General features: G+C 44.7%; 5 protein-coding genes across 7 annotated transcripts in view; 3 read left to right on the top strand and 2 right to left on the bottom strand.

Annotated features, from left to right (window-relative positions):
* Nucleotides 1-1,551: 1,551 nt before the first annotated feature.
* On the top strand, nucleotides 1,552-5,043 carry FABP6 (fatty acid binding protein 6). Its single transcript, XM_064671689.1, has 4 exons — nucleotides 1,552-1,708; nucleotides 2,978-3,153; nucleotides 3,751-3,840; nucleotides 4,930-5,043. Exons 1-4 carry the CDS (start codon nucleotides 1,642-1,644, stop codon nucleotides 4,981-4,983), a joined length of 387 nt encoding a protein of 128 aa, XP_064527759.1. The 5' UTR covers nucleotides 1,552-1,641; the 3' UTR covers nucleotides 4,984-5,043.
* Nucleotides 5,044-5,764: 721 nt separating this feature from the next.
* On the bottom strand, nucleotides 5,765-14,134 carry C1QTNF2 (C1q and TNF related 2). The gene is made up of 3 exons (XM_064671688.1): nucleotides 11,415-14,134; nucleotides 8,467-8,715; nucleotides 5,765-7,210 (listed from the first exon to the last, which is right to left on the bottom strand). The coding sequence occupies exons 2-3, from the start codon at nucleotides 8,705-8,707 to the stop codon at nucleotides 6,597-6,599; spliced, it is 855 nt and encodes a 284-aa protein (XP_064527758.1). The 5' UTR covers nucleotides 8,708-8,715; nucleotides 11,415-14,134; the 3' UTR covers nucleotides 5,765-6,596.
* Nucleotides 7,405-19,647, top strand: GDF9 (growth differentiation factor 9). 2 transcript variants are annotated; one of them, XR_010434505.1, is made up of 2 exons: nucleotides 7,405-7,562; nucleotides 17,968-18,053. XR_010434505.1 is itself a non-coding variant. In XM_064671687.1 (2 exons), the coding sequence occupies exons 1-2, from the start codon at nucleotides 16,262-16,264 to the stop codon at nucleotides 18,918-18,920; spliced, it is 1,554 nt and encodes a 517-aa protein (XP_064527757.1). In that variant the 5' UTR covers nucleotides 14,186-16,261; the 3' UTR covers nucleotides 18,921-19,647. The 2 variants fall into 2 exon arrangements, 1 of the variants encoding a protein (XP_064527757.1); XM_064671687.1 differs by lacking the exon at nucleotides 7,405-7,562 and adding an exon at nucleotides 14,186-16,862 and having other exon boundaries at nucleotides 17,968-19,647.
* Nucleotides 19,648-22,129: 2,482 nt separating this feature from the next.
* On the top strand, nucleotides 22,130-23,057 carry LOC135422496 (cytochrome b-c1 complex subunit 8). The gene is made up of 2 exons (XM_064671685.1): nucleotides 22,130-22,283; nucleotides 22,844-23,057. Exons 1-2 carry the CDS (start codon nucleotides 22,130-22,132, stop codon nucleotides 22,936-22,938), a joined length of 249 nt encoding a protein of 82 aa, XP_064527755.1. The 3' UTR covers nucleotides 22,939-23,057.
* AFF4 (ALF transcription elongation factor 4) overlaps nucleotides 22,888-24,049 on the bottom strand; it is a 57,568-nt gene continuing 56,406 nt past the window's right edge. For both annotated transcript variants that reach the window (XR_010434503.1, XM_064671682.1), the window contains one exon: nucleotides 22,888-23,320. The gene's annotated coding sequence lies outside the window, so the exon portion shown is untranslated. The remainder of the gene's footprint in view (nucleotides 23,321-24,049) is intronic.

The raw sequence follows: 24,049 nt of genomic DNA, 5'->3' as shown, positions 1-24,049 counted from the left end.
ATTTGAATAGGAAAACATTTCCTGCTTCAGGAAAAGTTTTGCAGTTTCTAAACTTATTCACTACTTAATTCCATTTCATTTTGTAGCAAAAAAAACAGGAATGAAAATACGGATTTATTTCAGAATGAGTGTGAAGAAACATGGGTGCAAATTCACAATGCACATTAAAAACGCCCCTGAACAGACAGGAAGAGGTGATGGCATCGTTACCAAAACCTGCTCTAGACTGATGCTGACCCTGGGCAGCCTGGCAGAGCAGCACATTCATTAACACTTTACCTTTATGGTTTGGATGGATGTTTGTAACCTGCTCTGGAACTCCCATGCACAGCGCAGTGTACAGCTCCTTGGAGGTGAATAAACTCATACTCAGTGTGTGGCAAGAGCAACCCACCCAGTCCAATAGTGATTCATTGATAATTTCCTGTGCTCCAGACGTGCACAGTGGCTCTGTGCCCACCACGCTCCCACAACTCTCCGTGTCGTAGAGTTGTGTAGATGTCAGCACTTTTATATCACAGCACAAACAGTTTGTCCATAACATCTGATCTTTATAGAGAGAGAATATAAAAGCTCAAGTGCTGTTCATATAATCTGATTATCTCTTTCCTTTTACACGGAACTGGCTCATTTTCCTTATCCAATCTGATCTATCTCCCAAGGTCCATGTGGTGTAACCACCTCAGTGGCATTGTCCCCTGGGAAGTTTTATGTGAACAGAAGACTTTATGGCTTGAGTTCATGGACCTTCTTCCCAGGGTTGTGCAGGTCCCTTTGGAACACTCAGAGTCCAGTGCAAGAGGGTTTTGGTGATCACCTGAGGACAGTCTCCCCAGTCACCCTCTCTCCAGCTGGGGCTGGACACTGGGGAGCTTTGGTGAGTTTTTGGTATACACAGGGGGAGCTCAGGAATCTTAACTAGGGACTTGTTCAGCCAGTTGTGCTGAGCTACTGGAAAGTCCCATTAGAAGTTCCCTTCTTGCTGGATTCAGGCTCTTCACTCATCAGTCAGTGTGTTAGTCTTGAAATTGTCTTATTTTTCCCCTGTAAGAATAAGTTTAGAAACTGCAAAAATTTTCCTGAGGCAGGAAATGTTTTCCTGTTCCAATCTCAAACCTGGAATCTTGTCATTGTCCATATCCTACCAGAATTACTTTGAAAATTGGGCAGCTTGTTTCTTATTTTCATATTTCAATTATATAGAGTATGCTTCCAAACAGAAAAAGGCTATGATCCCAGGACACTGCTTTGAAGCCATTTTCTCCCTGTTTCATTATAACTTATTTTACCTTTATTCCATCCTGAACGCAAAACCAGTGGAATCTTGAAAGTAAAATCATATCACTTCGTTTAAATATGCACTAAAATGAAAACTGAGCTTTTGGTCTTGATTTCTGCTGATCTCCAGATTATTCTCAAGGATGTTTCATTGCATGATAACCTTGATTTTCACACAAGTCAATGGCATTGATGCCAGTGACTCACATGGGTCATAAAAGTATATCTCCAAGGGGTGTGGGCACAGGTGGGCTGAGCAGCTTGAGCTGGTTTATAAAACCCAGGGCCTCAGCTCATCTGCACTGATCCATTCTGGTCATTCCAGCTGCTATTTCGCTCTCCCAGCCACTTCCCAAGGGAAACATGGCATTTGCAGGCAAATACGAGTTCGAAGGCGATGAGAACTATGATGAATTTGTGAAGAAGATTGGTAAGTCTGGCTTGGGGTGTCAGGCACAGGTCTTGTATTAGTTGAAGTATCTTTTTTTTTTTTTAAAGAAGGGGGTTTTTAACTGAAATTATTAGAAGGGTGGAGCACATCTCCTATGAGGAAAGGCTGAGAGAATTGGGATTATTCAGCCTGGAAAAGAGAAGCTTCAGGGTGAACTCATTGTGGCCTTCAAGTACCTGAAGGGAACTGACAAGAAAGGTGGAGAGAGACTATTTCCAAGGGTCTGGAAAGACAGGACAAGGGGGAATGGCTTCAAGCTGGCAGAGGGCAGGGTTAGCTTAGATATTGGGAAGAAATTCTTCCCTGTGAGGGTGGTGAGGCCCTGGCACAGGTTGCCCAGAGAAGCTGTGGCTGCCCCATCCCTGGAAGTGTCCAAGGCCAGGTTGGACAGGGCTTGGAGCAACCTGGTCTAGTGGAAGGTGTCCCTGCCCATGGCAGGGGGTGGAACTGGATGATCTTTAAGATCTCTTCCATCCCAAACCATTCCATGACTATGATTCATGTCCTGAGATCAGCTGGCTCTAAGCCTGCTCTTCCACAAGGAGATGCAGTTTTTGTTGTTATCCCTGTCAGCTGCAGGAAATAGTCCTGTTCCACAGAAGGAATATTCCTTTTCAGTGGCAGCAGAATGAAGGGCCAAGATGTTTGAAATATGATGATTGTAAAGGTCAATTTTCCTGTCTCCAATATTCATTGGTGGGGGTATAAATTCAGTATGACTATACTTGTCAAAATCTTACATGGGAACAGGTCTTGATGCTTTCAGAGCCTGTCTCAGAGGTTACTCTGAAAAAGTTCTTTGGGACACTGTGAGCTGTGCAAACAAGCTCAGTGCTTCTGTTCATTTATTTTAAGAGCAATAGCAAATATAAAAATAGGTATGTGCAGCTAATTAGCAAAGGTACAAAGTTCACGCATATTAAATTCCATCTTCATATGTAGGTTAAGTAGAAGGGATTATTTATATGTACCTTTTATCTATACATTTATCCTGTGTATTTTTTCTCAGGGAAAAGAATGCAAGGTTATTATTTTAAAAAATGCATTGATGTCCCAGTATCTTCCTTTATACCAATTTCAACTCAGAGCTTTGATATTGTAAAAAAAACAACAAAGAAAAAGAATTCAACAGCAAATCAGGTGCTCAGACATCAGTGTCTGAGAACAAACACACCTCTACCATGCTTCAGTTCAAGTTCAGCTGGCAGGTTATTAGGTTTGATAAACTGGATGTTTTTATTGATTAAGGTCTTCCCAGTGACAAGATTGAATTGGGAAGGAATTGCAAAATAGTGACTGAGGTGGTGCAGAATGGAAATGACTTCACCTGGACCCAGCGTTTCCCAGGAGGCCGCACCACAACCAACACATTCACAGTTGGCAAGGAAGCAGACATGGAGACCTTTGGTGGTAAAAAGTTCAAGGTAAATTCATTTGGCTTTTAAGTCCTACAGCCTCGGTTGTTTTTGAATTTAGGGTGAAAAGCAAATCTGTCTCAGGACTAGTGGAAGGTGTCCCTGTCCATGGCAGGGGGTGGAACGAGATGGGCTTTAAGGTCCCTTCCAACCCAAACCATTCTGGGATTCCCTGATTTTGTGATCACCCATCCACACTCATTTCTGGGCTGTTTGCTGGGAGGTTATTGCTATCTGAGATTGCCACTTCAGAATTAACTCCTATCATCCTGCCTTTTACTTCGCTGTCAAAGCACCACATAAATCCCTGAGGATGGAATGAGAAGCACAGCCTGTAGTTCAATCATTTTCAGAGCTATTAATGAATAGTGTGTAGATTTGGAACATGCAGGTATTGTTAGAAAAACATTTTTCTATTTAAATTGTGAACATTTAAGAACAAAATCACGAGGATTTCAGTCCTGTTCATGAGGCTGAACGTGCAACACACAACTTCTACCTTTTTAAAAGTAAAAACTTTCAGCAGCAGGGGTACAGATGTTTACAGAGTATCTGATAATAGAAATTCCTGCAATCCCAGGAACATTAACCCTTTCTCTATTACAGGCAACTGTTAAAATGGAAGATGGAAAGCTGGTAGCTGAGTTTCCCAACTACCGTCACACTGCAGAGATCAGTGGAGGAAAACTGGTAGAGGTGAGTGCTCAAATATCCAGGATAGTTTATAAAAAACAAAAACCTCAACAGCACCAGGCCCAAAATTTTAAGCTTAGAAAAAATCTTTAGAAAGTAAAGCAAAACTATTATATAACTTTCTCCTTCTCTCTAGATAACCTTCTACAATTTTGTCCATGTTTAATCCAAAAATTAAATGAACAAACTTTTCGTCTTATATTTTTTATCAACTTGAAATGTAGATCTTGCATCTAAGGCACAGTTTTACAGCTGGAAGAGTGGAATGTTCAGACTGAAATATTCCCAAGCCACCATGACTTTGATTGTATTCACTGTGCCTATGCCTCAAGAATAGAAAATAGAACATACAAAACTATGCACCTACATATTTCTATGAAGTTATTGACTTTGCTTCATTCTTAGAAAACTATCTACCTGCAACTCCTCACAGAATTTCTGTAGAACCCTATTTTCTTAGTCTTATCAAAGGAAAAAACAAACCCACAAACAAAACAACAAAGAGGTTTGATTTCAAGTATTATCTTATTTTGGAAACAAAATGGCAATGCAGCTTTGGAAGATTACTGAAACCCCAATACTAATAATAAAACTTGTTAGACAGATTTGATTGCCAAATATCACGATTTCTGATTCTCATGAATTATCCTGAATGGACTTGTGTCTGTGCCAGTTACAAATGTCTGAGTGTGCCTTCAACAGGGGTGAGTCATTCTGGGAAACAGGAAAGGACACTCACCCTCCCTGAGAGTGATTGTGTTGGTCATTTACTGCTTTTGGAGAACAATTATCTGACTTGTCTAAAACCCTGGCAGCTTGGAGTTGTGAAGCCACATCCAACCCAGGAGACATTGAAGTTACCCCTAAGCCCCTGTCTAAAAGTTGTGCCTTTTGTATAAGGATATTTTTGCACTGTGTATTTCAGACCTGACAAGGATGTTCAGCTTATTTTCTAGATATGTCTCCTACCCAAGGGTAAATGATGTGTCAGCAAAGAGCAGGCTCTGAGCCTGTCCCCAGGACTGCTCACCTGTCACACTGAAACTCTAATTACACTGTTCAACTTAACTTTTGATTTGTTCTTTGTTCCAGATTTCTACTTCTTCTGGTGTAGTCTACAAAAGAACCAGCAAAAAGATTGCATAAGCCAGCAAAGCCTGTCTCTTCCAGTGCACTGAAAATCAACAATAAAATCAATAAAATAAAGTGGTGATTGTCTTTCTCTCTTTCTGTGCATTACAAGCATGAAGAATTTTCAGTGATGTTATCCTCACTCATTCCTAAATATCTGACAATTACTCAGAAAATCAGAACACAAAAATTAGAAGATGCAGCAAAGCACTTAATGATGTTGTCCAGGTATTTCAGGATATGATACAGCCTTGGCATATTCCAGTATTTCCCACCTACCACCTACTTAACAGAAGCTCTATTCAGCTTCTGCCTAGAGAATGGGACAATCCTCTGTGTGACCTGTACGTCAAAATGCAAGACTTGATGAAAATATTTTGCCTCACTGCTGTTTGTAGGGAAGAAGTTTAGGGGCTTAAAAGCAAGAGAAAATCATTTTATCACTCATTAGAAGACAAGTTTCCTAGTGCCAGCATGGTTTTCTCATTCTGTCGGTATCTGCTCTTGACCCAAACTCTTAGAAGACATTTAAGGTTTCACTCACAGACTCCTGTGGGAAGACTTGGAGCTGTATTTTCTCATTGCAATCCTGGTGTTTACCCGGGGTGCCTGTTTCTGGAGGGAAGGTTCGTGTTTCAGCACTTGAGTCTCATTTGTGAGGCTCATCCTCCCCTGTAGCTCAGAGGCCCAGGATGTTTGTTTAAGCCCAGCCAAGCCCCTCACAGCTGCTCGCTCGCTCCCCCACCATCAGGATCAGGGAGGCAATTGGAAGGGCAAAAGTGAGAAAACTTGTGGGTTGAGATAGAAACAGTTTAATAGGTAAAGCAAAAGCCATGCACACAAGCAAAGCAAACCAAAGAATTAATTCAGCCTTTCCCACGCAAGTGTTCAGCCATCACCAGGAAAGCTGGATTCCATCACACATAACACTGATTTGAGAAGACAAATCACCCCAAATATCTCCCTTTTCCTCCTTCTTCCCTCCACTTTATACACTGAGCATGATCTCATATGGTCTGGAATATCCCTTTGGTCAGCTGGGATCACCTGTCCCGGGTGTGTCCCCTCCCAACATCCCATTCACACCCAGTCCCCTCCGCAGCGTGGCCTTATGAGGGGCAGGAAAGGCCTTGGCTCTGTGTAAGCTCAGCAATAACAAAAACATCTCTGTATTATCATCACTGTGTTCATCCCAAACCCAAACCACAGCCCCATTCCAGCCACGGGGAAGAAAACTAACACTACCTCTGCCCAAACCAGCAGACTTGCACAGTCCAGCTTAGGCTTTGGTTTTGTTGGTTTCCATGCTTTATTGTAATAAATGTAATAATCAAAGTATTCTGCACCAGTATTTGAGTTACATGTCAAAGGCATGTTGGAATAATCATGGAAAACGTAACGGATGGCTTTGAGATGGAGAGATTCATCATGAGGCTGCTTAAAGAAGTCCTGGTGCCCTGTGGACTTGTTGATGACATCAAGTAAATATCTAAATAGCCAATACAGGCTGTTAGAGCCAAAGCTGTGGCATTCTCTGGTAATCCCAGACATGTCCATGTACAGGCCACACTTTGCTGGATTGAGGCCTCACATATTTACTACTTTTTACCCCAGACCATTTTCTCATCCTATATTTCATTGAGATAATCTTGATCGGGATATATCAGGAATCCAGTAAACAAGCTGTCTGTCCAGTAGGGATCATAAAAGAGCCCGTTCTGTTCTGAGTAAAAGATTTGCAGCCATACCTCATCCTCCTGCTTCAGAGAAAGGATGGTTGATCCAGAGGCAACATCGTGGTTCCCAGTGTTGGCATCAAAAGTCTTGATCCGGTACTGCCCGTTGTGGACCAAGCCAATGGCCAAGTGTTTGTTGGCCAAAGTGATGTCATAGGTGAAGTAGTAAATACCTGGGATGCTGCACACGAATTTCCCACTGGAAGCATTGTAATGTCCTCCCTCATTCATCAGGATCCTGTCAAATTTGATGGGCAGCCTTTCCCTTGGATAGCTCTTGGAGACTGCCACAGAGAAGGCAGATTTGGCTTTGTTGGCATTACAGGTGCAGGGTCCTGGCATCCCAGCCTCGCCCTTGTTCCCTTTGGGTCCTTTCTTTCCTGGTGCCCCGTTTTTCCCAGGATTACCCTTTAAACCCTTGGGCCCTCGTGGGCCTGCCTTGCCAATAGCTCCTGCTTTCCCCTTTGGTCCTGGCTTGCCAGGGTTTCCTGTTCTGCCTTGTGGACCTGGAAGACAAATAACCTCAGTTTTTCAGTGAAAGAGTTGACATGGCAGGTGGAAATGCATTATATCATTGCAGCAGAGTAATTCATTAAGGAGGAAAACCTTGCTGGTGTGAGAGTCCTGATGAAATACTACCTGGAGCTGGACATCTGCCTGGACTGACTATCCAGGGTTGTTGGTGTGATAACAGTGGAACTCAGGAGCAGAACAGTCTGCCCCTTTAAGGACCAAAAGGCTGGTTCTATTATCTGTCTCTCTTGAGAAAAAGGAGGAACTAAAGAAGAAGCTTTAAATATTTGGGGTTTACAGGAGTGAAGCAGGTTTGTGAAGCTTTTGGAACCTCACTTTGAGCAGGTAGAGTATTTTTAATCACGTGTCTCTTTTTTTTTTTTCTTTTCTTTTTTTTTTTTTTTTTGCATTTAGCATGGAAGTGTTAAAAAAAACCTAAAAATAAATCTAGGTGTAGTAAAAGACCAGCCCAGCCCAGCTGGGGGATGAACCAGCAAACACTCAGGGCCAGGACTGGCTTGAGATGTGAAATGGGAAGTGAGTTGGGCTGTCACAGTGATTCTGATGTAGTAGTATCTGATATAAGCAGATTCATGAGGATTTATGCACTGTCTCTTAACCTGCTGTAGCAAGGCTGGATTTAAGTGCAGCTGTGGTTGGAAATCTGTTTTCCAGATTCCCGTTTTTGGGGGTGGGAGAAGGGAGTAAGATGCATGTTGGGCTCGCTGGTGTTGGCTGAAGCAGGAGTGCACTCTAGTGTGGCAACGGGAAATCACTGGCTCTCCACCACAGCTGATCTCGGCGCCTCCTGACTCCAAGGCTGGATCCAAAGGGCAGCCCCACCTCAGGATTAAAGAAGGGCTGCTGTTTGCTTTGATTTAGGTCCAGCACGGCCCGAGCAGGGCTTGTCCCCTGGTGCTATGGGCAGTAAGTACTTCATTTTTTCAACTGGCTCTGTTTTGCCTGAGAGCAGGAGTCAGAGATCAGCACTTTATCAGAACAGAGCAAACCTCACTTTGTAACAAAGCAAAGCCAATAGGAATTGCACACAGTGGAACATGATGTGTGTCTGGAACCCGTCTGACAAGTGGGACAAGTTGGAGAGGGGAGAGTGGAAATTTCTGGAAGAGTTTCCTCTGAGATGTTGCCTGTCCTTGGGCTCAGATTTGGGTGACAGGTTGCTGTGAACTGGACTGTTGCACCACGACCTTTACACAGTCCCTTGCTCTGCTGAGCACTTTTCCCTTACCTTCATCGCCGTGCTCGCCTTTATCCCCGTCCTTGCCATCCTTGCCATCTTTTCCTGGGAAGCCCATCCTGCCAACTGTCCCTGGAGTGCCGGGCACGCCGGGGGGGCCGGGAGGCCCAGGGGGTCCTGGCAGGCTGCAGGCCAGCTGGGGACCTTCCTGCAGCTCTCTCTTGGCAAAGCCCCCGAGGATGTGGTTTGCCACACAGGGCACAGTCCAGAGGAGGAGCACAGCAGAGATCATGGCACAGCCTGTGAGGAGGAGATGGGATGTGGTGGCAGCATGTGGGGTATGGCACCAGTGGGATGGGTGAGAGACTTGCATGAAATTGGGAGGGAATTGAGCTTTTTTTGGCAGGATGGGGGAGCTGTTTGCTTTGGTGTGACATGAATTCAAGGATTGGCTCATGGAGTTTTCTAGGTCAGACAACATTTTTTTTCAAGCTTATTCTTCTCTAAGCCTGTATCTGTGGCCACTGCTCATTTTGTTCTGCTACCTGGGCCTCTTTTCCCCAAAAACACAAGGAGCAATGGCAGAGGGGTGAAGAAATCAGCTGCCTGGGATGAGGGGAGTGGAGGAAGGGGTTTGGTATGGCTGTGCCCAGTATGACCTGCCCTGCAGTTGTGTCACTGGGGTTTCTTCCCAAGCACAAACCCACTGTGTGATGCAGGGCAGGATTCAGGACACAGGCTGGGGAGGCTTTGGCCAGTCCTTCCTGCCATGTGCCTGTCAGAACAAGCTAAGCCTCATAGCTAACATCCCATTCCCCACTGCAGCTTGGCTGATCAGGAGGCTTTAGCAACTCCCCAGTAGTGTTATGTTTAACTCCTGCACTGGAAAGAAGATGTTTAAAGTACTGGATAAATTCCATGTTGGCATTAGTGTTCTCATCCTGGTATTGGCTCCTGAAGGGGTGGAAATGCATATTTAGATGCTCCAAATCCAGCGAGCTGATCCTACATATTTATGCTCAGTGGGAGCCCCCAGTTCTGCAATATTATAGTTAAGAACATGCAGAGGAGTGGGAAATGCAAACCAGATCTCCAAGCTGGTTTTGGCTGCTAAACCATTTTGTTCTTAAGCGCTCTCTTGCTATTCTTATACATAAATTTATTTGCTGCTGGTGAAAGGTGTCAGTTTAACAGACTTGTGAGATGGAAAACACCAACCAGTGTTCATGTGGAGAGCTGAACAAAGGCTTCTCAGCTCATGGAAAGGGAAACAAAATGTTAAAATTCCTGTGAAGTGGGGAGATCACAAGGAAAGCTATATCCCTGCTTCCCAAGAACCACCTCAAACAGGGCAGAAGAGAAGCAGGAGGCATCTGGAGGTGGATGACACTAATAAGTTGTGGCAAGAAAAAATGTCACTGTGGAGCATAACCTGGAAAAAAGCTGGGAATGTTTCATGTAGAGAAGAAACGTGTGAGAGGGAGCACAGGGTGGGAGGGCAGCTCCTTCTCTGAAAGTTTCTTATCATAAGTACTTTTATTACCTTGAGACAACCCAGGTCTTGACCTGATGGGATGAAAAGTGGCAAACAAAATACCCTGAGGCTGCGAGGTCAGTAGTATCAGTACTTGGATAGATGGGGAATATCCAACTACCTGGAGCCGTGCTCTGGCACAGCTCCTGAGCTGGTGTTAATTAAGGACTCCAGGAGAACGTTTCATCCCATATCACAGCAACGTGTGTGGGATGCAAAGCACAATCACATTCACAAAGAGGATCTATAAATAACCTCTTAAAGAAATCTTTTTGAAAGAGAACAAACCTCATTCTGTTCCACCTTAAAAGGAGAACTGTTCCTCGATGTAGAACGTACTATGAGCTCCAAAAAGCAAATTGGAAACAGATCAGCATCTTTTCCCTCCACAGTACGGGCAGCTGGCCCAGCAATGGAGGCCATGCAGCATGAGGATTTCTTTTTCTAATGACATTTTAATTAATGTTTTTGTTAATGGGGTTAGAGACCCTTTGGCCATGACCAATGCCTCCTGTGCATAACAGAGGCATTTCTGTAAGAAAAGATTTTGCCTGTAAGAGTGAGGACCAGTTGTACTTTCTGATGCTTCTGGCTGAAATCCCAGAGGGAAAATCCCTGAGGGTTGCCAGATGTGGGGTGGTTTGGTGGCACGTGCACTGGCTGGATGGTGATTTTTGGCCAGGGAAGCCACCCTGTGCCATGTGGTGGTGAGAAGAGGAGAGTCTGCAGGAATTGCTGCTCAGAGGGAGGGAGGAAGGAGCAGGATGGTCTGAGTGGGGAGCCAGCAGCCAACAAACACCATGATTTTCTACTCTGTTTGCCTTCAATACTTGAGGCTTTCTCAAACAGAACAACCATCTTTCTGCTTCACAACTTTCTAGTGCACCTCAAGGTGTCTTAATTAATCTTTAAAATAATCAGTCACCACGAGCCCAGTTCTCAGCTCTGGTGGCTGTCCTGCACCATCCCCAGGGTGGAAGCAAAAGAAGCCCATGGGTGTGCAGGGCTAATTTAGGTAAAACAAAGTGTGTCACCAGTGACAGACAGCAGCTGAAATGGGTGGATTTAACTTCTGATATAAACCAGTGAAGCAGTTACACCAACAGGAGCATGATCTGTTCTCTGCTGCTGCACAAAGCAATGTCAAAGGAGGGTGATGCACCTTCTGTCCTGAACCTGTACTGCCGTCTCTGCTTTAGGCAGCCAGGGATTCCTGTGGCAAACCTTTCCCAGCTTTGAGCTAAACCTCCCTCACAGAAGCTGCCGAGGTGGGTGCTCTCAGCAAAGGGCTGAGGAGTGTTTTCCTCCTGGTATAGTTCTTTAACTGGCAACTGTTGCCTTCAGGGATTTCTGTGCAGGCTTTGGAAACCTGAGTGCTCAGTGACTTAGACCTTTTTTGGGAAGTTTTCAAAGTTAAGGTTAAGAGGAGGGAGAGGGAAAAAAAAGGAAAAGTAGATCTACTCACCACGACTAATCTCAGTGAGATCTTGACGGGCGCTGGCAACCAACACCTCAGGCAGATGTTTTGCTGCAAATCCCTTTCACACGCAGAGCCCCGGCCCCGTCCTGCTGCAGCAGCGTCCCGAGGGCTGGGCAGGATTGACTTTTGTCCTTCTTTTAATTATTGTTTTACTCCTTTTTGTGCGTATTTTTAGCTTCCTGCAGCAGCTCTCCTTCGGCTCCACGTTGCCAAAGGCATATTTTTATTATTGTGTAATGGATCTGCGCCTCTTCCTCGGTCACGTGGCACAGGAAGAAATTTTTACACACATATGGCTGGAAAGCTCTTGAGGCTGGGGGAGCTTTTCCCTCTCTCTCTCACCCTTTCAGCCTTGTAGGAAAGGCTCAGGAGCTGACTGGAGCATTTCTGACTGATGCTGCCCCTCTCTGATGTAGTTGCTGCCCAGGAAAGCAGGGGATGGGTAATGCAGATCCAGCTAGGGAACAACTTTGGCACTTTATCCTGGAGCATTAGCAAGGGAAGAAAATCTTGTCCTAAGGGTGGAAAATCATTTCTAGTTGCTCCAGGTTTGAATTAAAGACAGTCATGAAGCAGCAGCTTTGCAAATGCAAATTTTGAGAGGAAACTGCTTGTACTTCAGCACTTCTTCAGGTGGATGTGCAAGACTAAACATGACTTTGTCATAGAGATGACATGGTAGGAACACTTCTGTTTCGAGAAAGGGTTGGGGTTTTGTTTTAAGCTTGCAAAGTTATTACAACCCCCCAGCAACTGCTTCAGGCAAAGCAGGAACACTAGAAGCAGTGGCTGAAGCCTAAGCAGGATGCTCTGGGATGCTGCCAGGGTTGGTATCGACCAGACTGATCTTTTTATTGTGGATTCCTGTTCTGGCCCAGCCAGGATCCTGCACAGGGCCTGGGACAGGCATGTCCTTGATGGCAGGGCTCCAGATCCTGCCCTGCAACTCTCCAGCCAGTGAATAATTTCTGCTCAGTGTAGACTATTAGCTGATTAGGAGCACACTGGAATTGTCATTCCTTACTCTGCCTGAATTCATCCTTCTCAGAGCTGTTATGGTTTATTTTTAAGCTTTCCCCTGTGCTTGCTTTTGGAACATGGTGGGAACGGATACAAAGTAAAAATGAAGTATGTACACAGTTTGCTTTGTGAGGTGGGACCAATTCAGATGCTCATGGGAGGAGTGGGAATGTTTGGCTGAGGAAGCACAGGGCTGGTTTTGTGCTGTGCCAATACTCTTGCAGAGCTCCTGCTGAGCCAGTGCCTCAGCTCTCTGACACTCTGTGATGTTCCCTGCCGTTGAACAACCTCCAGGAGAGCAAGCCCCCTTCCCAAACCCACAGAGTCATCACCTGAAATTTCACTGGGAAAAGGGCTGTTTTTAGAAAAGCTGCCATAAGTAGGGACAGATCCAGACACTGCTCCAATGGCTGCTTTTCCCTGAGGCAGCTCTGGTGGTGAGTCAAATAAGAATCATCACTTTTTGCCTGTTTTGATAAGGTTTGGAGGAATCCAGCACTTGTGGAGGGCCTCTCCTGCCTGGGTGTGGACCAAAAGGCTCCAGGCACTGCAGGTGCAGAGGTCTTGCCTCAGATTTCTTATGAAATCAGATGAAAACCTCCTGTGAGCTTTGCCATGGTGCCAGTCAGATTGGCCTGGGAAGCCACGCAGTTTTACTCAGACACCAATGGCATTGGTAAGAAAAATACCATTATCTTCTGCTTATCCTGCCCCATGACAGCTGCGCTGGGGCACCAGGGCTTTGGGATGGGTGTGAAACAGGCCAGGGATGACATGACTCTTGAACACACAGCAGTCCTGCCAGGAAACTCCAAGTGTGACCAGGAAATTCACAGTTATGGGTGATTCTGAGCCCAGATCTGCAGCATGTTGAAGGCAGCAAGAGCCTGACCTAGTTCGTCAGCGTGGGGAGAGGCAGTGCTGGGAAGCTCCTGCCAGGCAGATGGAAAATATGTCTGTGCTGCACAGCCAAGCCAAGCTGCTCTGGGGTCCCAGACAGCTCTGCTGGAGAACATGCTTGGCAGCACACTGTGTTAAACAAATAAACTGCCCGTGCACAGAGAATCAGAGCAGACCTGAGACTTGTTTCTCAGTGCATTCTGTTTCAGAGAGACATTGCAGGGAAGCACTAGGAGAGATCATGTCCAATCTGTGCTGCTCTTCAGCAGAAGTCTCCCTGCCGTGGGTCCCTCCAGGATCCCGGGGAAGGCTCGTTGCTGCAGTACAGGGAGCTGGCTCAGGCTGAGACAGCCCTACTTGCATAGCTCTCAGTGGGGAATGGAGAAGGGGATGAACAATGCTGAAACCAGCCTTACTCATCAATCCCAGAGCTGAACACCCTGAGAGTGAGGTGAATATGTAGCAGATGGTAAAGCACCTGATAAAGGAACAAAAAAGTGAAAGTACTGACAACTTATCCAAAGCTGCAGAGCGGGCACAGCTGGCCTGGACACATCTGGCTGACAGTCCAACACTTTATACCATAAAAGCCCAGTTCCAGTTTTTAACAGAGGATCACACCCCTCCTTGGAGTGTATGTGGAGATTCCTCCCTGGAGTGGGGACACCCCTCACTCCTCAAGGCTGAGCCAAAGAGATTTGCCCATGGTCATTGGTCTGGGTCAGTAACATCAATCTCTACTTAATAATGGTTTTTGCTAGCTTAGTATAATTGATTCAATATAATTGCTTCAGCTTCACTTCAAAAATAGTGCACTATACTATATAGTAGTTATAGCTACCTATACTATATAGTAAACAATTCTGATTAAGATCTTTTAGTCTAAACATTATCTTAATAAATCACTTATTTTTATTTAAGTATATATATAGTTTACCATCCTTAATCCTATGTGACAAAGTGGTATAGGGGTTCAATTACACCTGTATAATCCTTTAGGCACAAACCTTAGACCAAGTCCAGAGCTAAGACTGGATCCAGCTGCACCCAGGCTCCTCTCTGAGGGGGAGATTAGGAAGACAGGGTGCCCTTTCTGCATGTCGTGGCTCATCGAGGTCTTCCCTAATAAACTTTGTGCCCATTATGGATGGGCTGTCTAAGAGGTGGGTAACTGCCCCAGGACAGCAGGTCTATGTCCAGTGAGGGAGGATTTCCCCTTGTTTACTTTCTGAGCACTAACACATTTCATTGTTAGGCACTGACTTTGCAGCAATGACTTTGTAACCAAATAATTCAGCAAATGCCAAAACAGCTGCAGTTCACCCAGAGGCTGCAGGCAGCCGAAAATCCAGCCTTCCCATGGCACTGGGCAACAGCAACGGAAATGTGCTCCTCATCAGAGATGAGTGTCAGTGCTTTGGGGATTTTTTGGGAGATACTAATTGGAGGGAAGTGTTTTTTCTACCCAACAGGCCCCCAGTACTAGTGTGGGATGGTGATTTGAGTAGTTTTTATTGCCCTGCCTAAAAGGAGTTTGGAAGTCTGTAATCAGTCTACAGAGAATGATTGTCCCTCTCCAAAAGCCCCCATAAAAATGAGTCAAATCTCTGTTTAAACTTCAAGGATGCCCTTGAGACCATTAGCTCTGCTTCAGATCTGCAGCCCTAACCCATTAAGATAAAAATAAATAGAGCTTATTTTAGGAAGACGGAAGTGGGAACCAACCCAAGCACCAGTGAGCCACTGCCAGCACAGAGCAGATGATGTGTAAAAGTTGGGGTTTTTTCTTCTGTTTCAAGCACCTTCTAATTCAAAGTGAAATTTAGTAACCTTTTTGACTCACTATAAATGGCACCTGTCCAGGTGTCGAGTAACAGAGTTAAACAAGAAAAGACTTCTGAAAATGCCTTGTATTTCCCAAAAATACAGAAAACTCCAGATCTTCTGCTCTGGAGTCTGTAGCATCAGCAGCAGCAATCCCAGTCCATGGGGACATGAGCAGCACTTGCCCAAGCCAGGAAAGCCAGTGACAAATGTCTGAGAAAATAACTCACATCTGGTGTAGAGCAGGTTACCTGCCCTATTTGCTGCTTGAGGTAACAGCAGCAGGCTCTCCATTTTTCTCAGGTCTTATTCTTCAGGGCTTTCTTTGCTCTCCAGCTCATAAACAAGAGCTTGCCATGCAGGAAAATACCCCAGGAAAGCTGAAAGAGACAATAACAAGCTTGGCAAACTCATTTTTCCACACCAGCACACCAAGGCAAGAGGAAGAACATCCAATATGGGATTCCAGTTTCCTAGTTTTTAAAATGGTTTGCTCCAAATATTTTCTTCCTCCCTTCTGAAAAAAAGGGAAGGGAGAACTGCAATCCTGCCTCCATGTTGCTGAAGTGGAGGGGGGGAAAAACTCCAACAAAACAAACAAAAATCCCAACTAAGTTCTACCCACTCATCTACATTTTTTTCAGTGAATCTTCCTAGACATCTACAGTATCTGAAACGTATTTGACTATACTATTGTAAAACTTCAAATTATACCTAAATTAAGCTAACTATAAGATGTTCTCAAAGCACCAGGTCACTACCTTCAACCTTCTTTGTAAACAAAAAGCACATTCAAGGCTTCACCACAATTTCATATCGAGTGAGCAGCTGGAGAATGGGTCCTTCAGCTCAGAGCAGGTGAAAGCTATTCCACCAGCACATGAAGAGAGGCCAAAGGTCAAGAAGAGGAATATTTAGCTTTATATATTCCTACAAATAAACAAGGATTGATTAGACCAGGCAACACTGAGGCCTCTCTGACTCCCTCTGTGGGCTGGCACTCACTCCCGTCCTGTAATTTCCCATGTGAAAAAGGTTAACTCAGAATTAGGGTCTCGCTTATAATAAGCTTTCAGGGGCCAAGGCTCATGCCCAACTTTCAGGAGCCAGCTGCAGATCTTTCTCTTTGCTTTCTAATCAGAAAGAAACCTCCCTCCTATTCCACACCTGCAACATATATAAGGGATCAGGCTCAGGCACTCTTGTTTTTCCTTGGGTATTTTAGGGGAGATATATTTTTGGCTGCAGCCCTAAAGAGCATGGAGAGCACTTGGAGAATTTGTGTTTGTTTCTACTGCTGCCTGCCCTGGCTCTCTGCTGTCACCCAGTGCTCCCCCCACTTCAGGGGCCATGGGGATTCAGACAAGGCCCCTGCCTTTTTGGAAGCTCCTGAGGGTGCTGCCAGTGAACTCAATCCAGCGTTGCAGCTGCCCCAAGGTGCAAGGCGAGGCTATGCCCCCCTGCCTCCCCTCCTCAAGGTGCTGTCTGATCAGGGCCCCCAGAGCTGGGCTAGTGAGGTCCCCAGGCTGCAGCCAGACTCCAGGGCCCTCCGGTACATGAAGAGGCTCTATAAGATGTCGGCCACCAAGGAGGGGATCCCCAAGGCCCACAAAGGCCACCTCTATAACACTGTCCGACTTTTCACTCCGTGTTTGGAATGCAGGCACCGCCACAGGGACCTGGTGAGAGGTAGGTGTGAAGTGACCTGGGTTGTAAAGGTTAAATGAGGTTTTTCTGTGTGTTCAGCACTTGCAGTATGATATAAAAATAGCTTTCTTCTTTAGAGCTGTTGCTATTTTAATCCTCAGGGCTGTTCTCTAAACTGTAGGAGTTTTTCATAACCTACTTCTCCTTGAATGGCATTAGGTACAGACTTCACAGTTTGGGAAACACCACACAAATGGTATGTGCAAGACGATACTGGTGTTTCGGGCTGATTCATCTCCTCATGAGTCAGAGAAAGCCACAATCAGGTTTAAGTAAAGTAAGAAAAATGGAAAAAATGCCTAGGCATAGTGGGCACCACACTTCCTTCTACAGCCTGTCTTGGTATTGCTTCTTTTCAAAAAACCCACAGCACTGGAATGAGACTTGTATCAAACTGCCAGAACCCATTGCCAGAGGATTCCTCTCCATGTCTTGTACATTTGCTAGGGAAGAATCACAACCAAAACCTGCGAATAACCTGAAGGGAAGAGTAGAATTACTTGTAAATCAGGCTCAGGACTGAAACTAGGTTGGTCAGGCATCCTGTAACTTATGGTTTTCTTAAATGAGGGCTGGTGACAAGAACAGCAGCCAGAAGTCACTGGCCTTTAATTCTACTTAAGTGACTGCTGATAGGTGATCTGAGTTCTTCTGACTTGAAATTTTCGCTAAAAAGACAGATAACCACAGAAAGAGAGATAAACACAAACATTGTACTCATTGTACTTCTGCACAGGAAACAGCAGTTTCAGGTGGAGTTTGTGGTTTGTATCATTTGGAGTGCCTTGCTCCTGTTTCCCCATACCAGCACTAAATAGACAACTGCTGAATTATTCCTGTACTGTTTCTTTTAATGAAAGGAATCATAATAGCTCTTAAAACCGTGGGTTTCCTTGGGTCTGTTGAAATTTCTTGACTTTTATGTCCCTGCCCAAAGTAGATATTCCAAGTAATAAATGTAAGGGAGGGCATCTAAATTGGTTTCTTTTGCTGCCGAATCATTTCTACTTATCCGCTAGTATAGTATTTATGTTTAGTGGAAAATTAAGACACTCTTAACTCTACAGCATTCTGTTTCCCTCCCCAGGAGATGTTCACTCGGTGGACTTACTCTTCAACCTGGATCGTGTTACTGCTCTGGAGCACTTACTCAAGTCTGTCTTGCTTTATTCCTTTGACACATCTGTTCCCATTTCCTCTTCCATCACTTTCATATGCCATTTATCCATTAAGGAACATGATTCTGCCAGCCAAATTTGTCCCAGCATTTCCCACTCTCTAGCTTTTAGCCTGCACTTTGAAGTTAGAAAACGCAAGTGGGTGGAGATCGATGTGACTTCTTTCCTCCAGCCTCTAATTGCTACGAACAGGAGGAATATCCATATGGCTGTGAACTTCACTTGCCTGATGGGTGACCCACAAAGGAGCACAAAACTGGAAAACCCTGTTAATGTGACACTGGTTCCCCCTTCCCTTCTTCTGTATCTGAATGACACCAGTGAACAAGCTTATCACGGGTGGAACTCACTTAGGCACGGGAGGAAGAGCCCAGTGAGGGCCAGGCAAAGGAACAGCCCACCTGTGGATCCTATGGGTGACAAAGGAAAAGGGAATTCCCAGGGCAGAAGGGCCTCTCGACAGCGAAGGAATGAGAATCTGAAAGCAGCACCAGCAACTTCACCTAATAACTTGAGTGAATATTTCAAACAGTTTGTGTTCCCTCAAAATGAATGTGAGCTTCATAACTTCCGCCTAAGCTTTAGCCAGCTAAAATGGGACAAATGGATCATCGCCCCGCACAGGTACAGCCCCCAGTACTGCCAGGGGGACTGTCCCCGAGCCGTGGGGCACAAGTACGGCTCTCCCGTGCACACCATGGTGCAGAACCTCATCTATGAGAAGCTGGACCCCTCTGTCCCCAAGCCCTCCTGTGTCCCAGCCGAGTACAGCCCGCTCAGCGTCCTCACCATCGAGCCTGATGGCTCCATCGTCTACAAGGAGTACGAGGACATGATCGCCACCAAGTGCACCTGTCGGTAGTGCTGTGCTCTGCTTTCACTCCAGTTTTGGGTATTTCTGTGTTCTCAAAGTATCTGTAGCTATAATCCACTGAAGAACATTGGTGTAACCTGATTGGGATTTAGCATGGAGTTAGCAGAAGGTGTTTACACCATAGCACTTATTTTTGTAGTCACTCAGCCTTTCTAGAATGTGCAATTAAATGTAAATAGTATCTTTTTATTGGAATAATTATGCATTTAAAATGTGGAAAAGGTTTCAACAATTAAATGTATATTTTAAACTGCTTTCTTGTAGATTTAAAAGAAGAAATAAATGCCTGTCACCCATCCCTTGACATCCAGTGCCTTCTAGTCTGCCTCTCTACAGAAATCTTGTGTGTGTCATCTCCAACATATGTCTAGGAAGAGAAGAAACTCTTTAATGTTAAAATTACTTCCTAAGTTTTATATTCTTTTTCCCTACCACATTCCAGCTCTTCCAAGCAAGAAGACATAAATTTTCCACACAGTTCTGTAGAGTTACCAAGTGGTTTCTTGCTTTTCTTTTGTTGCACTCTTTAGGCTTTCTCAACAAAAAGGAGGGCAAGAGTTTAAGGACAGCTGTGGGGTGACTTGTGAACACTTAAATCACTGAACTGTGTCAGTAAGAACTGGCACCAGCTGACAGGTGAGCTGCTAAAACCAGGAAGGCTTCATCTCGTTCAAGAACAAGAAACAGCTGTTCATGGGGTGAGGGCACAGGATTGTTCAGGAGGAACCACAGCACCACTGGCTTCTCAACTATGAAGAAATGTTTAAAAAGCTTAAAAACACCCTGAAGGCTTCTAAAAGCCCTAAATGAGTTTCTGTAAATGCTGTTCAATTGGTTTAGTGTTCTGAAATGTGGGGCCACAGTCTCATTTCCTCTTGCAATGAAACTGTAGGTAACAGTGCCTCGATTCTAGATGCTTTCACATCAAATTTTTGCTGTGATTGTTTTATTTTCTCCTCCTAGGCTTCTTCTAGTTTTAAGAATTGCATCAAAAAAGCTGATTTCATGCAGGGAACCCAAGCTAGGAGATATTTAGTTGGGGTTCACACACAAACACCCCCAGCTTTAGTTTGGTGGTGGGTTTGTTTGTTTGTTGGGTTTGGGGTGGTGTTGTTGGGGTTTTTTTAAAGGCTGCGGAGCAGAACTGTCCTGTAAAATTTTTTCAGAACAGCCTTTAAATTTGGCTTGCTAAAACATTGATACGTAAATGCTATAATTTTCTCTGCTAAGCCATCCAAACAGCCCCTAGCCTTAGATCCTGAGCTATGCAGTTCCAGAGGTCTGGGAATTCAGCCTGACAAGGAAGGAATGTCCCTGAAGGGGACAGTGTGTGGTGTTACATTGCTGTGGTGGTTCACCGGGTTGCTGTGATCTGATCGATGTCGGAGTGCTGGAGTGCTCTGGGGAGGTGCAACAGGCATAAATCTGCTGGAAAAGTGAGGTTCCTGCTGCAGGTTTCAGCCTGCAACTGCTGAAATCAAAGTTGGGTTAAATACCAAAAGCTAAAAGCAAATATCTTGATGTCACACAAAAGACATCCTGGCCCCAAACAGCACTGTGGGTGGTTGGGTGAACTCAGGTTGTGTCATTCCCCCTGATTCCTTCAAACTCTGGGAATTCAGCTTTGCCAGCCTGCCAGGGTGCTAAATAAATTGAGTTATTTCCTGACACCAATAGAAAAGGCTATTTCAGATGGAGAAACCCTGGATTTGAGTTAGTGACAGGCAGCTGTAGAAAATTAGGACCTCAGCAATAGGGTAAAGGTCAAGATCTACTTCCTAGAGAGGATTTAGGGAGATGCAGCGCTTCTAGTTTTCAGGGATACACATGCTGATAATTCCACTGTCTAATATATTCCAATAATTCCATTAATGTGGAAATGTTTAACATATTCTAATAATAAGCATGTATAATATATTCTAATAAATCTAATATCTTCCAATAATGTTGAAGATGTCTAACATATTCTGTGATATATATTCTAACCATTTCAAAATATTCTAATATTAGTTCAAATAATGTTAAATATGTCTAATAGTCTAATAATTCTAATATATTCTAATAATAAATTTAGTGATGTGGAAGATGTTTAATATATTCTAATAATTCTTCCAATAATGTGTAGGATGACTAATATATTGTAATAATCCTAATATGTTATAATAATCACTCTAATAATGTTGAATATATGTATTATATTCTAATAATAATTTCAATATTATGGAAGATGTCTAATATATTTTAATAATTCTAATAATATCTATAATTATGATGTCTAATATACTCTATTAGTAATTCAAATATTAAAGATATCTAATATAGTCTAATAATTCTAATATATTCTAATAATAAGTTCAGTTATCTGGAGGATGCTTAATATATTCTAATAATTCTAATAATTAGTCCACTAATGTGGAAGCTAATATGTTCTTATAATTCTAATATATTCTAGTAATAATTTCAGTAAGGTTGATATCCAATCTATTCTATTAATAATTCTAATAATAATATTAAGTAAGTCTAATATAGTCTAATAATTCTAATACATTCGATTAATAATTCCAATAGTGTTGAAGATGTCTATATAGTTTAATAGTAATTTCAGTGATGTAGAATATGTCTCGTATATTCTAATAATAATTCCAATAGTGTTTATGATGTTCATTGCGGGGTGTGTGTGTGGGGAGGGGGACTATTTAACCTTTAAAAGCCTTTTCTGCCCCAAACTATTCCATGATTTTACGATGTTAAGCCTCAAACTCTCTCGCTGTAGCACTAGACCACCACAACCCCCCCACAAAAGTGGCTTTTTCTCCGATATTTACTTAATTTTGGTACTTTGGCGAATTTTCACGCCCTGAGGCGCCGTCGCTCCCCCACTCCCCTCACAGCGCGGGTGCCGCGTTTGACCCCCTCCCTCAGGGCAGGACCCGTTCATTACACACAGAATTTACTGCAAGCATCGCTTATTACACGCGTAATTCATTGCAAACACCTCTTATCACAAACATACTTTATTACAAATATCATTTATTACAAATACAGCGCGCAACCCGCGGTTGCACAGCGGCGCCAGGGGGCGGCGCAGCGCTGAGGGAGCGCCATGGCCCCCGCCCGCCCCGGAAGGCGAAGCGGCGCCGAGGCCGTTCCGGGTCGGGCGGCGGCCATTGCCCGGTGACCGAGGTGACACTGCGGCCATGGGGAAGCACTTCGGGAACCTGGCCCGGGTGCGACATGTCATCACCTACAGCCTCTCGCCCTTCGAGCAGCGCGCTATCCCCAACATCTTCTCGCATGGCGTCCCCAACGTGATGCGCCGCTTCACCTCCCAGGTGTTGAAGGTGGTGCCCCGTGAGTACAGCGGGGGATTCCCCCCCTTTTTGTGCCCCCTCGGCAGCGTAAATCTGGGGAGGGGGGATGTGGAGCTGGCGGGGAAGATGGCGGGTTTGTAGGGCGCTGTGTTTTGTCGCAGGAGGTCTGTGCAGTGCGCAGTGCAGTGTCCCCTCACTGCGGTGACCCCGTGTTGTGAATATCCCCTTATTCCAGTGTCCCCTTACTGCAATGTCCCTATATGGTGAATATCCCTTTATTCCAATGCTCCCGTATAGCAGTGTCCCGTTACAGAAGTGTCCCCTCGTTGCATCGAATGTCCCCTTGTTGTGAATGTCCCCCTATTGCAGTGTCCTCTCATTCCTGTGTCCCCTCATTGCAGTCTCCTCAGTATTGCAGTGTCCTGTTATTGCACTGACCCCTCCTTTTAGTGTCCCCTTATTTCAGTGTCCTCTCATTGCAGTGTCCCTATATTGAAAGTGTTTCCTTATTCCAGTGTCCCTTTATTGTCATTGCCCCGTTATAGCAGTGTCCCCTCATTCCCATGTCCTCTGACTGTGCCTGCCCTCTCTCCCTCCCAGCCTTTGCAGTCGGATACCTCATTTATTCCTGGGGGACGGAGGAGTTTGAGCGGCTGAAGAGGAAGAACCCGGCTGACTATGAGCACGACCAGTGACCACATGGCCCCGGAGCTCATTCCCGCACTGTTACGGACCTGCTGTGCTTGTTCCCATGGCCAAAAGGGATTAACAGGGAGATAAGTCTTGTCTAATAAATTGTAACTTTGCCCCATGACTTTGTGTGAAATCTCTGTCTTAAGCTGTTTAAGGTGAGGAGCATCAAATCCCTTGTCTGGTTCTCTCTGTACAGGCAGATAATCAGGCTTAAGTTCCATGTGCTCGGATGTTTTTATTGTACAGCACTTCCAGCTTTTGTGATTCCCGTTTCTGTGAAATATTCCTCAATATAAAGTGCAGTGAGGGCTGGTTTGAAATGACAGTTCCTTGTTCTATTTATTTTCCCATCACTGGCTGCTATTTTTCCTCCAGCCTTGAGATCTGTGAAAAACAAACATTGCCTGATTTGGCATTGATTAAAGCTGGATGAGCTAGACAGTGGCTTGGGATTGGGGATGGACCCTGACCTCTCTCTTCACTGGAGCCCTGGCCAGAAGATGAGAGGGAACAGGAACAAGCTTCACCAGGAGAGGTTTCATCTCCATGTAACAAAGGGATTTTTTTCCAGTGAGAACAATCAGTCCCTGGAACACCCTGCCCAGGATGAGGGGGAGGCCCAGGGAAAGATTTCAGGAGGTGTGCTGGGGTGCCAGGTAACTTCATATGGGCTCCTTTCCCACAAAATGCTGGACTAGCTGATCTTTCAAGGTCCCTTCCAACCTGGGCTGTTCTCTGATCCTGTGATTCTAATTACCTAGTTATGTTAATTGGGTGATTAACTACACTCTGATATCTGATCATTGTTAATGGGCTGCATTAGAACCTTCTTGAGCACTACAGGGAGAAACATAACTGATAAATGCCTGAAGATGATTAAAAATCAGCTGCAAGTAGTGAAGTCACTTAAATAGGTGACAAATTCACCCCGTGGCTCTGAGGATAGAAACAAGCTCCACTGTTTGAAGTCCAGAACACTTGGCTGGTTCCTTTGTCGGAATTTTTTCCTTCCAGTGTTCCGCTGACTGCCTCAAGCACCCGCCCTACACAGAGCAACACAGAGCAACACGTTGGTCTCCCTGCTGTGCTATTCCTGTACCTGTACTGGGAGTT

The sequence above is a fragment of the Pseudopipra pipra genome, chromosome 15, assembly GCF_036250125.1.
Source record: "Pseudopipra pipra isolate bDixPip1 chromosome 15, bDixPip1.hap1, whole genome shotgun sequence".
Taxonomy (NCBI): domain Eukaryota; kingdom Metazoa; phylum Chordata; class Aves; order Passeriformes; family Pipridae; genus Pseudopipra; species Pseudopipra pipra.
Note: the sequence above shows the minus strand (reverse complement) of the source record. Positions and strands in the feature narration are given on the sequence as shown.

Bases quoted from the DNA above. Each gene is read 5' to 3' on its own strand.
- C1QTNF2 (XM_064671688.1), bottom strand. From the start codon at position 8,707: ATGATCTCTGCTGTGCTCCTCCTCTGGACTGTGCCCTGTGTGGCAAAC. The intron at 7,211-8,466 runs GTAAGGGAAAAG...TTTGTCTTCCAG, and splicing joins AGGCGAGCACGGCGATGAAG to GTCCACAAGGCAGAACAGGA.
- FABP6 (XM_064671689.1), top strand. From the start codon at position 1,642: ATGGCATTTGCAGGCAAATACGAGTTCGAAGGCGATGAGAACTATGAT. The intron at 3,154-3,750 runs GTAAATTCATTT...TCTCTATTACAG, and splicing joins TTGGTGGTAAAAAGTTCAAG to GCAACTGTTAAAATGGAAGA. The intron at 3,841-4,929 runs GTGAGTGCTCAA...TCTTTGTTCCAG, and splicing joins GTGGAGGAAAACTGGTAGAG to ATTTCTACTTCTTCTGGTGT.
- GDF9 (XM_064671687.1), top strand. From the start codon at position 16,262: ATGCCCAACTTTCAGGAGCCAGCTGCAGATCTTTCTCTTTGCTTTCTA. The intron at 16,863-17,967 runs GTAGGTGTGAAG...TTCCCTCCCCAG, and splicing joins CCACAGGGACCTGGTGAGAG to GAGATGTTCACTCGGTGGAC.
- LOC135422496 (XM_064671685.1), top strand. From the start codon at position 22,130: ATGGGGAAGCACTTCGGGAACCTGGCCCGGGTGCGACATGTCATCACC. The intron at 22,284-22,843 runs GTGAGTACAGCG...TCTCCCTCCCAG, and splicing joins GGTGTTGAAGGTGGTGCCCC to CCTTTGCAGTCGGATACCTC.